The sequence below is a fragment of the Pithys albifrons genome, chromosome 8 (assembly GCF_047495875.1).
Source record: "Pithys albifrons albifrons isolate INPA30051 chromosome 8, PitAlb_v1, whole genome shotgun sequence".
In the NCBI taxonomy this organism is placed as follows: domain Eukaryota; kingdom Metazoa; phylum Chordata; class Aves; order Passeriformes; family Thamnophilidae; genus Pithys; species Pithys albifrons.
In genome coordinates this window covers 23819445-23831535 of record NC_092465.1, presented here as the reverse complement: position 1 = coordinate 23831535, position 12091 = coordinate 23819445, and the positions used below count along the sequence as shown (strand labels likewise).

Sequence of the window (12091 nt, the reverse complement as noted above, 5' to 3'; positions counted from 1 at the left end):
TGCTCAGGATACAGGAGACCAGGAAACTTCATAGATTTCTTGGGAAACAAACACAAAAAATATCCAGGAAAAACATCTATCTGTATGAAAATAAGCACCCAGCTAATTAATTGTGAAGAATGAAATGTTCTTATAAAACTCATCACATCTTAAATATTTGGATTAAAAACCAAAGAATGCCTCGTAAAGGAGTTGTAGTGACCCTGACCACTGCATATCAAGGGCTCAGTGATCTGCAGTACAGTCACCATGGGCAAGCACAGGCTGTGCTGGGCCGTGCTGCAGGTACAGCCTGGCCTTCAGGCCATGTCGTGCCACACGCACCCCTCAGCCAGGGATGAGCAGGGTAAACTCAGCCAGCTTGTCCCTACAGAGGAGCCTTTGGGCAGCCCTCACTTGGTACCAATGATTACAACTGTTGCCTGGCCTTGCCATTATCTAACAGCACAGCAAAATCTCCTGAGCGCATAATTTCTGTGTTGACTGTAGAAATGACAGAGTCGTTTCTATGTTACAAAGTTCTATAAAGCTTAAAAGACCAAAATGGAGGCTCTCTGCTGTGGAGGTGATCTGCACAGTGTGCTGTGTCCAGGTCAGAGGCTCACTCAGTGCTATACAACTTGGGCCTCCCACCATCCAAAGGGACAGGAAATTACATTATTCTCTTCTTACAGTGCTAGAATTGTAAATAAACAGCATTGTAGAAGATACTTTACAGAGTGTGAGTGCAATCGTTACTGGGATCATAATGGAGAAACATCTCCTGGTGCAAAATGAAGTTAAAAAAAGAAGTCAAGGGATCAGGTTGAGCACATGCTTTCTGTTATTTTTCACAAGAAAATTAAATATGCAGAAATGCTCCTTCTCTTTCACATAACTATATGTAGCTGTCAAGAGGAAGGATGTGATAACTGTGACCAACATTTTAGATTTTTTCCATAGATCAAAATAGGTGAAGTGGTAAAAGGTAAGAAGATCTTTATCCAGAAATGTTCTCAGTGCCATACTGTTGAAAAATAGGGAAAGCACAATATAGGATCAAATCTTTGGGGTTTATTAGGCTGTAGAACAAGACAAGTTGCAGTATTTCTTACTTAGATCCAAACAAAAACAAAGGCGAAACTAACAGGTGACATGGATAAGCTGCAGTACTGAAGAGGACATATATGCAAAAAACCTTTTTCTTTAGAGGTGTGATAGAAAGCCTTACTCACAAGGAGTTACTCTCACAACTGTCTACTTTGCATTACCGCAGACAAATTTGAACTACAGTTTCGGAAACAAAAAAATTCTCGCTCCCTATATTAAAATATTGATAAAACCTCCAATACTCAGTACACCAAGGCAGAAGGTTTATAGCTTTTCCAGAACTTTGTAGTATGCGTGGGCAGACTTTAATTTCTGTTCCTGGAGTGTTTTTAGATTTCGTTTGCTGGTCACTACCCTCTACTGGCATCATGGTGTGCTACAGTTGTTTTGCTTGGCTATATACTGTCCCCTACTAGTATGCTATGACTTTTGGGTTTTCTTGGGGTTTTCATACAGTCTTGAAAAGCAGTGGAACATCTGCAATGGAAAATATTCTTTGTGGGTTTCATTGGGTTTTTTTTTCTATAATTTGAATGTAAATTATATTATTCGAATCAAACTATTAATTACAAATATAGACCTAGTTTGTTTGGTTTTTTCCTGGTTACTAAGGTGCTTTAAAATTGGCTGACTTTTTAATTTTTCTGTGATTTCTAGAAAATGTTTTGTGTCATTCACTTTCTACTGGGACTTTCTTCATTAAAAACATTGTTAGCACATATTGACTATTTTTCCCATTAAAATTGTAGTGAACAAATCATACCAATGTTAGTACAAGTTTTTAAAAGAAAGCCAACAAAGCAATATCTAAGTAAGTATTAGGACTGACAATTAAATGGAGTTTTTCTGTTGGAAAAAAAATCCTGAGTATTATCTGTAAATAAGTGTACAATACACAGTAAATAACAAAACACAGCCTTACATTAAAAGAATATAAGAATGGTGATAGCAGAATATCAAGAATATCGGACATTTTCAAGGTACAAATAACCTTTCAGCAGTCATGTTGACCTAAAAGAATCTTGAAGAGATACCTGAATACCTTTTTGGATTAAAAATATAACCCCACTGATTATACTGCTAGTGTTCCTTTGTGTATTAAACCCCCATAATTATCTACAGAGTTGTGGATTTTTTTCTCCATTTCAGGTTAATATATTGAGGTATTATCCTCTAACATGTAGAATGAATGACAGCTAACTATCTCAGGGGAATTACAATAACAGATATTTTCACCAACAGTAGAGGATTGATGAAAGTTATTAAAATCCTTCTATAACCTCTTTCTGAATCTCTACCACTTGAATTGTGACTTACAATTCTCTGTTTACAAAAATGTAATAGATTAAAACATAATTCCCTTAACCAAGCTTTCTTCATGTCATCATAGAAGGGAGCATCAATACAAAACTAATTTGATACAGTATCTATTCCCAGATACTCATTTTATCAGTACTTCTGCAATGGTTACCCACCAGGGGCTTTAACAGGTTGTCTCACCGGCTCCATAGAGCTGAACTGATGGTTTGAAGTAAGGGATAAGCAAGAGTCAGGTAACAAGTTCTGTGACACAACTGGGTAAGCACCTGGTCCATTTTTTTCTGTGCTGCAGTGTTATGGGTTTGGTCAGATGGGCCTAAACTTAGGTTTTAAAGTTCAGCGAGGCCTAGGATTGTCAGCTGATTTAAGCTGGGCTGAGCTAACTAACAGCTGACTTCTTCCAGCCAATAATATTGTATTCCATACCATACTACATCATCTCAAAGGGTGTAAAATCCAGTGTGTGGGAGTGGCTTAGTTAGTTCTATCATGGCTGCACTAAGAGGAGGACATCTAGCAGCTCCTCTACTATGCTAGGCCCTGCTCCTGTTGCCTGTGCTTACATTTTGTTTGCATTCAGGGAAGTAGAGATATTTTGTTGTTATACTTTCTCTTTCTTGCTGAGTGTCTTTTGGAGTGAATTTAGAGTAATGGGCTTTGTATTAATTGGGGAGAGGGGCGTTGTTCCTTGTTATATATATGTAACTTGTGTAAGTGTGTGTTATATTGTAGTTTCCTCTTAATTTTCTCTTTTCTGTATAAATACATGTAGTTAGTTTCAGCATAAACCTGCTTTTGAGGGTTTTTTTTCTTCCTCTGCCTCTTCTTTTTTCCCTTAGCTGGTTGGGGGGAGGAGGAACCCTTTTCACTCTGTTCTGGACAGTTGGCGATTTGCCAGCTCAACCCAGGACATGCAGTTATGTATAAGACAGTTCCCACTTTCGGTTTAAGTTTTAGTCAGGATCTCTTCTGCTGACTGTTTAGACAATTAAAGCATCTGCTCAAATGACCAAAATTTTCTCAAGTGCTTTTCTCAATTTCATTTTGAGGAGTGCTATGCCACTGCCTTTCTGAACAGAGAAACACCCTGCCTGAGAAATGCACTGACATTTCCGCTCGTGATTCTTTTAGGGCACCTCTGTATGTTTGTACCCAAGGAAACCAGGTGAGACTGGCTGAAGTCTTTCTTGCTGTCTGAGTTGGCATGGTGCATCTCTGCTGACTAAAGGGGCACCATATGTAAGATGCATCAGATGTAAGTTGCCTGTACCTCAGTGCAGCACACCTGTAGAATTATGAAGACAGCACAATCTCATGGCATTGACAAAACCCATTTTCCTTTTTGACCCTCCCACAAAAGTCTCTAACTAATTATCTCAGACACACATGAAGCTGCAGCCCAGTGTACGGTGCCCTTGGTTTACTCACCCCACAAGCAGAGGTACAGTTTGATGTGTGCCAGAACAAAGAACAGACACCAGTTTTATCCTAACACCCACCAATGCACAGCCAACCGGGGTGGGCTTCTGAATCATGTTTTATCTCGACAGCATGTGCAAAGCATGTGCAAGTTATAGAATAAACCACTGCGATCATCTTTGTCACATTTCATCTTTAAGAGAAGCTTTCAGTTTACACACAGATTTGGGGTTGCAGACTTCTTTACAATCAAGCTTTAACAGTAAACAGTTCACTATGTATTTCATGCAATGGAGACAATTGCAGTTCTACTTTCTTGAGTCTTGACTCTGCTATTTGAGATATTGTCAATATGCAGATTTTTTAATGCAATCATTTCCATGCATAAAATCCCAACAAATAAACTGAAGATGCCGAAAAACCTTGAAGAAACGGTAAGGGGGAAGACCTTGTACCTCGATTTACAGAAGCGCTACATTGTTTTAAGTGTTTGCATACAGAACTGCCACACAGTAACTATTTTGTAGTAAACGCTGCTGTGAGTGCTCAGAGCAAACCTTACCGCAGTGAGGTGGTAAAAATTATACATACAATTATTTAGCACTCAAGGTCCTTGCTTGAGAGCTGGGAGTACGCGCCAGACTGACCTCCAGCAGCTCATGCATTTCTTTGCATAAGTGAAGTGTTTGTGCCAGCGCTGCAGACCCGCCAAAGCAGCTCGCGGCGTGTGGCAGCGGCGACCTTGGCGGCAGCGCGGGGGGCGAGGGGGGTCCCTGGGCCGCGCCCTCCCGAAAGCGTGGCCTCCACCGCCGAAGTGACAGTCGCAGCGCGGTCCGGAGGGCTGTGCCAGCTGCCACGTGCGAAACCCCCTGTGCTTCACAGCTCCGGCGGCGGCGGCGGCGGCAGCGCCTCGGACACGCTCAGAAATCGGTCTTTCAGTCGCCCTTTCCCCCTCCGAGATGCGCTGCCATTTCATATCCAAGCTACCCGTTCGGAAATAGCTTCATCAGAAATGTGAGGAGATCGGGGACGACTCCCTTGAGAAAGGTGTCCTCCGACCTCCGCACCTTTCGCCTCTCTACCCGCTCCCCCCGCCGCCCACTCTCCACGGCTTCTGCAGCCGGGCGCGCCCCGCCAAGCCAGCGGTGGCAGGGTGCGGCCCCTTCCCCGCCCCGCGCCCCTCCATGGCAGGCCAGGGTCAGCCCGGCTCCATCTTCCATGCCCCGAGCTGCGGGCGCTGCCGGCGGGGACGGCGCCCGGCACCCCCCGCCCCGGTTGGCCGAGCGCCTGCGCGTCGCCCCCCGCCTGCTCTGCTGCCTAGGGGTGCCGCGGGCGGCGAGGTTTCTCAATGGAGAGCCCATCCTCCTGCGGCAGCATCCCTGTGCGGCGGGGCGACACGGAGGGCTGCACAGAACCCCGTCGAGGGCGGGGGGCAGGCACGGAGCCCTGCGGCCACAGGGGCCCGGGTCCGGCGGCAGCGAGGGAACTGCTGCTCAGCCTGCAACAGCCCAGGCACCTAGACTAGGAGACGAAATCCTTTGTCTGTGGCTTCCTAAGCAGTCTCCGAGCTGCGGAAGCCGCAGCACCTGCTCGGAGTTCGTCATCATCCCCGACTGCTGCGGGAGACACGGCAATCCTTTGGGACACACACGTAGCCCTTCCTCTCCCCGGCTGACACCAGCGCACCGACACGTGTCCCAACAGCGCTCTCTCTCCTTGCACTTGGCCGGACCCCGCACCGTACGGGACTGCTGCAGTGACAGGGTCCCCGGCAGGCGGGAATCCCCTTTACTTGAAGATTTGCCCGTGTGTTTTCCAAGCCACCCAAACTCCCATTCATGAATTTCTGAAGCCGCCTTCATTCAGAGTTTGGTGAAAGCATGAAAGATATTTTTCACGTGTTAAGATCCATGACTCTTTTTTTTTTTCAATCGCTTATGCGTAGGCATTGATTTAGCAATGAAACGTGCTCCACGTGCGCATAAAAATAACACGCGTCCGTCTGCCGGTGGTGTATGCGGACTGTTTCCGTCTGGCAGCCGGAGCGGGCACGCAGGAACGCCTCGGCGGGCCCGCTCCCGCCGGGCTGCCCTGCGGGAAACCGGCTTTCGGCAGAAAGCCCTGGGCGGCTCCGGGCGGGCACATCCCGCTGTGCTCCTCGCACACCGCGCCGGGCGGAGATGGGGCTCTGCACGGGTGCGGCTGCAGGCAAATCAACTCAGGGATTCAAGAAACGGAATTCACTTGGGAATCTCGAAAGGGCTGCCTTTTCCCGCCTGTCTCCTAAAGTACTGAAGCAGCTCAGATAATGCCATAAATTAGAGCTCTTAAATGAGAGCGCTCGCATTACCTCCCGCCGCCGCTCCCGCGGACGGCACGCGGGAGCCGCGTACGGGTTCGCGTCTTTCCCGCACACGCATCAGACAAAAGGCCCCTCCCTCTCCCCGCTATGTTGTTGAATGAAACTCCCTAGCGCAGCTCCCCACTGCCGGGGGTCTTCCTGCCGGGGGCCCTTGCGCGTCTTGCCCGCTCTGCCGAGGCGACTGTTGCCAGGAGCGCGGCTGTGCCCCCTCGTATCCGCAGCGGGGCTTGCCAGCCCTCCCTCCTCCCTGCCTGCCCCCCCTCGGCTCGGCTCACGCGTGCTCCCCTCCTTCCTTCTCAGTGGTCCGCCGGCTGGCTTACGCAGCAGCCGCCGCCAGCACTGACAGTACTTGGCAGAAGGGGTTTGCCCGAGCGCTCCCAGAGCATCTCCAGAGGCGCGGCGACAGCGCCTGCCCCACTCACCAAGGGAGCAGCCCAGAACCAGGGACTGGAGCCAGAGCCGGACAAGGGCTGAAATCCGGGAACCAGAAAAAATACCTGCAAAAATACTACTACTACTGCTGAAGAGTGGTGGACAGGAAAAGGAGGTCGTGGGGGGAAAGTAGGGAGGTGAGAAGAAGGCGCGGTCCCGAGGAAGGGCCCGGGCAAGGGGCAGGAGCGACCCCTCGCAGGGGCTGTCGGCAGCCCCCCGAGCCCCGGGGCGGCAGTCGGGGCGGCGGCAGCACGTGGTGACGGCAGGGCATGGCCACCGCGGGAGCTCCCGCGGCGTGAGCCGTCCCCGCCACCGGCACCATGGCCACCTCCGGCGATGCTGGCCTCGACGTGGCGGCCGTAGAAAGTTTCTTAGAGAGGCACCCGGAGCTGGTGGAGAAGTGGCTGAAGAGAAAGAACTCGCTGCCTGGAGCACCTGCCGTCCCCTCAGCCTCCGCTGCCGACCCGTCGGAGGAGCGGCGGAACAGCGACGGCCCCGGCGGCGGCGGCTGGGGTAGCGCGGGTGGCCCCGGCGGTCCCGGCCCCGGCGGCGGGGGGCTGCAGCGCCGAGCGTCCCAGAAGGAGCTGCGGAAGAGCTTCGCCCGCTCCAAGGCTATCCACGTCAATCTCACCTACGACGAGCATGTGCACGGCCGGGCGCAGGAGCCGCTGAGCAGCGTGCGCCGACGGGCGCTGCTGCGGAAGGCCAGCTCCTTGCCCCCCACCACCGCCCACATTCTCAGCGCCCTGCTGGAGTCCCGCGTCAGCCTGCCCCAGTACCCCCCCACCGCCCTGGACTACAAGCGCTACCTCAAGGAGCACAACGAGCGCCAGTTCTTCCTGGAACTGGTCAAGGACATCTCTAATGACCTGGACCTCACCAGCCTCAGCTACAAGATCCTCATCTTCGTCTGCCTCATGGTGGACGCGGACCGGGGCTCCCTCTTCCTCGTGGAAGGGGCCGCCGCTGGTAAGAAGAGCCTGGTCTCCAAGTTCTTCGACGTGCACGCCGGCACCCCGCTGCTGCCCTGCGGCTCCACCGAGAACAGCAACGAGGTGCAGGTGCCCTGGGGTAAGGGCATCATCGGCTACGTGGCGGAGCACGGCGAGACGGTGAACATTCCCGATGCCTACCAGGTAGGAGCCGGGCAAGCTTGCCAGGACTGCGGCAGCGGAGGCGCCTGCAGAGAAGCCCCGCCGTCCCTGGGCCCTGCTGTTCCCTCTGGGGCGTCCCTCTCCGCCGCCCAGCCTCTCCCGGGGTGTCCCAGTCGGGCCCGCGGGAGTTCCGCGGAGCAGCCGCGGGGATACTCGGGGCGACTGCTGACGTGGCTGGGAGGGGACTACGGTGAAGGCACGAGAGAAAGCCCCTCCTGGGGGGATAAAGGGGGGTAAAGTGGTCCCGAAATCGTACAGCAGTGCTTCTGTATTTCACAGGAGCAATAGGCAGCTTCATGTGTTTTGAAAATAAATTTGAGAAACAGCTGAAGAAATGTTTTTAAAATAGGCTCGTGACAGTCCCAGTGATAAGTGTTCTTAAATCTCTGTCTCATGTTCCCTGCCTGCCCGCTGCTGAAAAAAATCTCATTGCTTTCAAGAGAGTGTGTATTTTCACCTTTGCATATGCCCACTCAGCCCACATGGCATGTGTTTTCAAACCTATTCCTAGGTGTGATATAATCAGTCCTGTTATTCTCCAGCAAAGATTATCTCCACTTTTTACTTTTTTAGAGGCTTCAGTATGAACTGTGAAAATGTAGTTCTAGCTTGAAGGCAAACATTCCCTTTGACTTCAACAAGGACAGACATAACCTTGGCCTGAATGTGTTAATGCAGAAAAGAGCTTTCAGTTTCTGTGCTTGGAATTTACCTCTCAGGGGATCTGTTTCTAATGTTTCTTTGTGTGAGGTCCTATCAGCAATTTGAGGTTCTTGAGAAAATTAAGAACTACAGTGTGACAGATTTTCTCAATTATGATCTTGGAAAGTTTAGAAAGGTAGGAGATGTATATCTTTAAAAATTTTAGTAACAATTATTGCCCATTGTCTAATTTTGCTCCACAGTAATAACAAAAATAATAAACATTAATGATAAACATTAAAAAACTGATGGTGTTTTACAGGAAACTACAAGGAAGAGACTTGAAAAATAAGATTTTTTTCCTTTGAAATACAGAAGGGTATATTTATTTGAGGCAGAATATTTAGGCACCTCACAGATCAGACTGGCAGAGGTTCCCAAACCTACAGAGTTCAAAGGGAACAAACAGAGCTTAGTAAAAGTGCTCAGGCTAAAATTAGTATTGGATCACTTTTGAAAAAAAAAACAACAACTGGCCTTCTTCCTTTGTTTTTCCCTTTCTTCCTTATACACTTTCACTTGTATACTCTGATTTTATTTTGGTAACTTGCACTTCTAAAAATCGTGCAGTTTTCAGAATATCTGCTGCTGCTGCAGGTGAAACAGTATGTTCTCAATAGTCTCAACTCACTAAGCATATAAAGGATATCTGAGTTTATCTGGGAAAGAGCTTGATCCCTCTTTTTACCTCTGGGTAGCTCCAGCCACCCCTTTTTGGAGGTGAAAATGCCACTGGAGAGGCAGAGTGTGTTCTAGTCCCAGGGGACTGTATTATTTTTTCTTCAGCATTTGTTCACTTCCCTCTGAAAAAGTCCAGCTACTTTAAAGAGTTTGTTGTATGTTTCATTCTCAGACAAAAGTGAAAAACAATCCATCCAGTTGCCATTCCCGATACTATTTATGTTCTAATTTTGTCTGGCTGTTATTCAAAATCAATTTAAATATTATAAATAATACAATTCATAGTGTATTTAAGCCCTAAATACATTAGTTGCAGTAGATGGGCAAGTTCTAATTCAAGTCCATCTTGTAATTACATCAGTTGCAACTTCCCTGCTTTCACTGCAGCAACTTCTGATTGACTCTAGTGCAAATGAAACTTAAGATCTTGTACCCTTAATGAAAGTTTTGCTTGATAATAAAATGAGGAATCTGCTTTCTGTTATGTTTCTGAGTTAATGCAGTTTGTCTTCTCCAACATGGCAAGTGTATGTATTCATTGTGCATCAATAAAAAGAGACCTTTCTTATCTAATCTTAAAAAGAGCTCTATAGAAGCCCAGGTGCCTGTGCATGAGGAAATGACAGCTGTTCCATTTCAGATCATTGTAGTGCTCATAACAGAGCACTTTAAAAATTAATTAATATGATGACAGGATTTTTGCCAGCATTGCCACCAATGATGAAAGTGTTTAATCAACTGTCAGATAAAAAATAGCACCACCAGGAAACTCTGTCAGGTGGAGTTGGAGAAAAAGGGGTGACAGCACAGCACCATTTTTTGTCCATTGAAGATGGTTTCTTTATTGATGCTATCCATTTCGTAATAAAAGACCTTACATTAGGTCAGAGGAACACTTTTAGATTAAAGTTGTTTTGCTTTTTTTTAAATTAACAAACTTGCTTATAAAGAGGTAAACGTACTTCCATATCATCGATTAACTGTTTTACAGTATTGGGAAATTTATTATCATCCAACCATCTCTATTTTCGCAGAGCCTGATCAAGTACCAGTTGGAATTCTACCTATGAGTACAAATTGGGTTGCCTGCTTGTATTGTTAGCTGCTACTGACATTAATGGTACTTCACTGCAATCAGCATTACGTTTTAATCCTGTCATGTCTTGTAGTGTGTTTCATGCAGTCCCCTGTGCCCATACACACTCTGACTGATTTAGGAAGTATTTATAAATGACTCGCCATGTCATTTTCAGTGACAGTGTAGTTTTTCAATTGCACTTTTTTTTTTCTAAAAGAAAAAGTACTGAAAAATGAAATCAGTAACCAGGCTGGAGCATTTCCACAATCCAGGTGATTGTTAATGTTGTTGAGTCTGACTTTCAAAATCTGCTCATGTAAACAGTGTTTCTTAATTCAATAAACATACATAGATACAAGATTTAGAATTAATATTATGTATTGAGGACTGTATAATAATCACTTCTTTTAATACTAAGCAATGACTATATATATCACAGTAATTTAATTTATGAAGTTCATCTGTGACTGAACAATCTTCTTGGAAGCTCATAGCAATACAGCATTCAACAAATAGTTTATGGAAGGGTTAGATGAATGTTACATGACTGATTCAAAAGTTGCACAGTTTCATTCATGGCATTAAAAGCTTTTTTATTACATTCAAAGTAATGTGATGAAAGTGAGTTTATAATGTAACAGTTTTTGTAACATATATGATCTGGTGTGCAAGAGTTAGAAGTATAGAGAATTTGAGAACAGGAAAGAAATTAGGTAGTTTGTTTGCATTTTGGAGCCAGTCTAAAACTCTCCTGAAATTAATCCAGTTGACTTGTAAATTGAACTTTCAGTCACTTTAAGTTTTATAATAATGCCTTTGGTCTTCTCATATGTTAATTTTGGGAAGCATTTCTTACTCCTTATTCTTATGTGAAAAATGCGCTATGTGTTGAGCACACATATTGGAAGAATCTGGTCATGCTGGCAAAGAAATTTGTGGCCTAAATGTCCACAGAGGCTCGTTTTACTGGAGAATAGATGTACCTTCTGCAGTCACATATGAAGACTATTAAGCATATTTTAAGTACACAGGCAGAGAGGCCATTATCTATAGTTCTTAGGAGTTGTTTACAAATTTAAGTTTTTTCCTATTTAAAGCTATGTGTTTTCCATGTCATCCCTCCTTCTCACAGAATATCTATGATATTTAGCTGAACTCACTGATCATTTCAATTTTGTTCTGTCTTTTTTAGAATTGTTAGTATTTAAATAAACATTTTAAATCACAATCAATGTTTAGGGATTGTTATACCTTTAGCTAAGCATAAATTGGGAAGTAATTTAACAGCATCCCAATTCCTTCTAACTAGTGGGGAAAATATTACCCTCTAGAATAGGAAGCATATATCAAAAAATGGTGAAAAATATGTCCTGCCATTTCCCTGTGTCAACTGAATAAAGGTTCTGTAGATCTTAGATCAAATTTAGAATTTAAAAAGTAGCTTTAAAAGACAGAAGCCAAAAATGTCTTACTAGATGGATGTTTTAATAAAGTGAGGAGCAAAGAGAGGAAATATACTAAATGGAATCATGCTAAGACATGGATTTTGTAAATTGGAGAAAGTGCCATAAAATGATCCGAATTATTTTTCAATACAGCTCAAGTCTTCAAAAAGAAAATGTAACCACGTTACTGGAACTGAAATTAAGCAAAATAAGAGACAGATTGCGCTTTCTTTGTACTGGACTCTCCTCTTTCAAGCTTAGGCTAAACATTACATAGTTAAAACAAACATAGCCCATTTACTCTAAGTTTTAAACATCCTTGAATATCTAGGTACAGGCATGGCTCTTGTCTTTTTCATGCCCTCTGGGTGAGGTCTGAGCATTCACTGTCTTCTGCTGTGCCAGGACA

General features: G+C 45.6%; 1 protein-coding gene across 1 annotated transcript in view; it reads left to right on the top strand.

The window, feature by feature from the left end:
• The first annotated feature begins 6563 nt into the window (after positions 1-6563).
• Positions 6564-12091, top strand: part of PDE11A (phosphodiesterase 11A) — a 113010-nt gene continuing 107482 nt past the window's right edge. Inside the window, exon 1 of the mRNA XM_071562454.1 lies at positions 6564-7758. Coding sequence (XP_071418555.1) covers positions 6943-7758 — 816 coding nt within the window. The 5' untranslated portion in view covers positions 6564-6942. The remainder of the gene's footprint in view (positions 7759-12091) is intronic.